Source organism: Oncorhynchus tshawytscha, linkage group LG19, assembly GCF_018296145.1.
Source record: "Oncorhynchus tshawytscha isolate Ot180627B linkage group LG19, Otsh_v2.0, whole genome shotgun sequence".
Lineage (NCBI taxonomy): Eukaryota > Metazoa > Chordata > Actinopteri > Salmoniformes > Salmonidae > Oncorhynchus > Oncorhynchus tshawytscha.
The window spans coordinates 25,696,530-25,700,486 of NC_056447.1; the positions used below are offsets into that span (position 1 = coordinate 25,696,530).

Genomic DNA, 3,957 nt, shown 5'->3' on the forward strand with positions numbered 1-3,957 from the left:
AGGACTTTTGTTTCTTCTGAGGTGTCTGTTTCTCAAACTAGACACTCTAATGTACTTGTCCTCTTGCTCAGTTGTGCACCGGGGTCTCCCACTCCTCTTTCTATTCTGGTTAGAGCCAGTTTGCTCTGTTCTGTGAAGGGAGTAGTACCCAGTGTTGTACACAGCATTGTACGAGGAGTAGGGGTGTCGATAAATCAACATTAAAAATAAAAAAAGTGTAAAAAAATAATGCAAATATGTCAATCTGCATCACCTCTTTATGTTTCCATCATCTGTCTTTCACCCATCCCCACTGGGCACGCACTCGTTGAAGCAACATTGTTTCCACGTCATTTCAATGACATTATGTTGAATCAACGTGGAATAGATGTTGAATTGAGCGGTTGGTCCTTCCATATTTTCCTCTGTTTTTCATTTCATTCTGCCACTGATCTGCTGTGATAGAGTGATGCCCATCACAGGGACAGTTGCAGGAAAACACTCACATCTATTTCCATTATGCTCAACTTTAGGATGGCTCATCATTTTGCCCATTAGTTTAACAGTTCTTATATAGTCATAACGAGTGCATCTTTTGGATACGTCCTACAAAGTAAAGTGACAAGTTATTGTATGAACAAATATTATAAATGCTGTTGGCACATTTTGTTTTGTGTCCCGAATAATGATAAACTGTTTTTAGAGGATTACAAATGATCAATGAGAGTCTTGCAGTCAGTTTATTGAGTTAAGAAATTGAATCCGAATGAAAAATGAAATTACAGATTACAGACTCGCCTTAAGGAAGACAAAAAATTATTCAGTCATACTAAGAGATTTTTCACAGAACTCAGAAGTCTAAGTCTATTGGTCCCAGAGACTGGACCATTGGCCTGGAACATCACCATGGGATACCATTCCCTTCCCAGTCCATAAGGCTGCCATTGTGCTTCTCTGTGAGGGTTGACATCACATGCAGAATGCCTTTGGCACTGTCCTCAGTCGTCACCGGTGCCTGTCGAACAGAAACCCATCACAGACAAACAGTTTTAGATCTGTGCCATTCTGCTATGACTCTAGTCCTACCTTATCTAGTCCTACCTTATTCTACACTTATAAACAAATATGTATTTTTACACCCCCCCCCCCTCACATTTGGGCCTCCCATGTCAGTTTTCACCCAGCCAGGGTGAATGGCCATGACCAGAATCCCATCCCTCTGGAAGTCCTCTGCCAGGCAACATGTCAGCATGTTCAGTGCTGCCTAGTGGAGAATAGGACAAAATAAATCACTTTATCCACATCTTCCTTATTCAGCATGTTCCACTATCAGCCAGAAGAGTGTTAAGGATCAAATTAGAAGTAGGCCTACTGATGGTGGCATACCTTGCTGGCTCTGTAAGGATACATAGGGGCCATGGAGAAAGTCTCACGACACTTCTCAACCGAGGACAGCAGAGTGGAGATGTTGATGATGGCTGCCCTGCTACAGGACATCCCTGTTGTCACAGGACCTGATTGGTCAGCTGCCTTCTGCAGGTATGACCTGAACTCCTGCAAGAAAGGACAGATAAAGAAGTCATTTTCTTAATCTCAGTGTCAATACATCAAAGATCTGGATCTTGTAACTTTTTCATACACCTTTGCCCTTTAGGAATCGATCCCCCCCAAAAATGTGTAGCATGTATTCATTGAGAGATTTACAGAGAGCAGATAACTCAAAGTACAACTTAACAACATTCCTGAGAAGGGAGTAAGTAAACAATGAAACAGTAAGACAAAAGCCTAGTCTTCTGAAGCACTTCATGGAATAGTGCATGTACAGTATCGACCTTAGCGATGAGCATGGGTCCCACTGCGTTGGTGACAAACAAATCCACCATCTCCTTCTTGCCCGTCACTGCCAGTGTGCCAGGGGGGTTATTCCCGTTGTTCACGGCAGGGCCATTAATGGCAGCGTTGTTAATGATCAGATTCAGGCTGCCGTCAATCAGTTTATCACCGACTACCCTGGAGGCCTCGGATATACTGACTGGGTCTGCAACGTCTGTCAACACAACATTTTTTAAATGTAGACGTTTAGGAAGGAAGTATAGCTCACTCAGCTCTTGTTGTCACCCTATAAGAAATACATTTTTTGCACCAAGTTGTCTCTGTGTGTAAGGGAGTGCGTAACTGGCGGCAGGGAAGTTAGGCGCAGGAGAGCAAAACTGGGTAATCAACGGAGCAGTTTTTTTTTTCATAAAACCACCGGAACCAGAACAACAAACAAATAGGTACAAAACCCGTTGCGCACCAGAGAAAACGTGCACATGCACTTACAATAAACAATTCCTCACAAAGACATGGGGGGAACAGAGGGTTAAATACACAACATGTAATGAGGGAAATGAGACCAGATGTGTTGGAAGACAAGACAAAACAAAAGGAAAATGAAAAGTGGATCGATGATGGCTAGAAGACCGCCGAGCGCCGTCCGAACAAGGAGAGGAACCGACTTCGGCGGAAGTCGTGACACTGTATTTTTATGGCAGGTCACAATATGCAAAATATAAGCCTCAACATGGGACATTTGGGCTATTGGACATTTTATTTTACAACACGTTCATTGAAATTGCAATAGAGGTCAAATTTGTTTTTGTGTTTTCATAAAGCCAAAGTAGCAGAAACCCTTACCCAATCTCACAATAGTGAGCAGTTGGGGATGCCTCTGCGCCAGCTCCTTCAGTGCCTTGAAGAAGGAGCAAATGTGTTGGGTCAGGGCAGGCTAAATTCTAGGATCTTGATTTACTCCAACAATTTCCATAGAGAATTAAGTGGATATACAAAGTCAGGTGCTAATGAATCTTACCAATTCAAATACACAACAAATGTACAGTACTTAATGAGAGAATCTACGTATTATATTTAACTCAAATATCTTGCTACATAAAACAGAAACCATGCTCAGTTTTCTATTGTTGCCAACCTCTACATACTCTGTGCCATGCATTAGGCTCTGGAGCTCTCTGATACTTTGCTACTTTCTGTATACTGGCCTTAGAGGCTGTGGACTACCTGAGCTCCATATAGATCTCGACACGCGGCAAAGATCTGGGCTGGAGCACTGGTGGACTCTGCCAGCTGACGGACTAGCTCTAGACCGATTCCACGGTTAGACCCTGTCACCAGAACACTGCCTCCTATCCTAGCCGCCATAGTCGCTGTCTGCCTATTGAATGAATTTATCCCACACTGACACTGTCCTTATGATTATGTGTAATGTATGTGCGGGGGGGAACAGTATTTAGAGTTCATAGTTAATCTTCACCTATGTTAATGTTTAATCTGCATGGGCTGCACCTTAGTACCAGCGTCATCCCATTTCACAAATAATGCCCTGCACACTCACTATTCAGCAAGCATTTGGACAACAGACTCTTTAGGGCAAGACCAGTAGGAAACGAAAGATGGACAATTACCAGGAAAACGGTAGTTGTGAAATACATACAATATTTATTTTATACTGAACAAAAATAGAAACACAAAATGTGCTGGTCCCATGTTTCATGAGCTGAAACATAAGATCCCAGAAATGTTTCAAGGATGTTCCATACACACAAAAATGTTCCATCTCAAATTGTGTGCACAAATTTGTTTACATCCCTGTTATTGAGCATTTCTCCAATGCCAAGATAATCCTGACAGGTGTGGCATATCAAGAAGCTGATTAAACAGCATGATCATTACACAGGTGCACATTGTGCTGGGGACAATAAAAGGCCACTCTAAAATGTGCAGTTGTGTCACACAACGCCACAGATGTCTGAAGTTGAGGGAGCCTGCAAGGGAGCCTCCTTTTTTATTTTATTTTTTTAACCTTTATTTAACTAGGCAAGTCAGTTAAGAACAAATTCTTATTTTCAATGACGGCCTAGGAACAAATCAAATCAAATTTATTTATATAGCCCTTCGTACATCAGCTGATATCTCAAAGTG

General features: G+C 42.2%; 1 protein-coding gene across 1 annotated transcript; it reads right to left on the reverse strand.

Moving 5' to 3' along the window:
• Nucleotides 1-700: 700 nt before the first annotated feature.
• Nucleotides 701-3,241, reverse strand: zgc:158868 (uncharacterized protein LOC791147 homolog). Its single transcript, XM_024380321.1, has 6 exons — nt 3,037-3,241; nt 2,656-2,710; nt 1,812-2,026; nt 1,366-1,533; nt 1,133-1,243; nt 701-994 (listed from the first exon to the last, which is right to left on the reverse strand). Exons 1-6 carry the CDS (start codon nt 3,175-3,177, stop codon nt 881-883), a joined length of 804 nt encoding a protein of 267 aa, XP_024236089.1. The 5' UTR covers nt 3,178-3,241; the 3' UTR covers nt 701-880.
• Nucleotides 3,242-3,957: the final 716 nt, after the last annotated feature.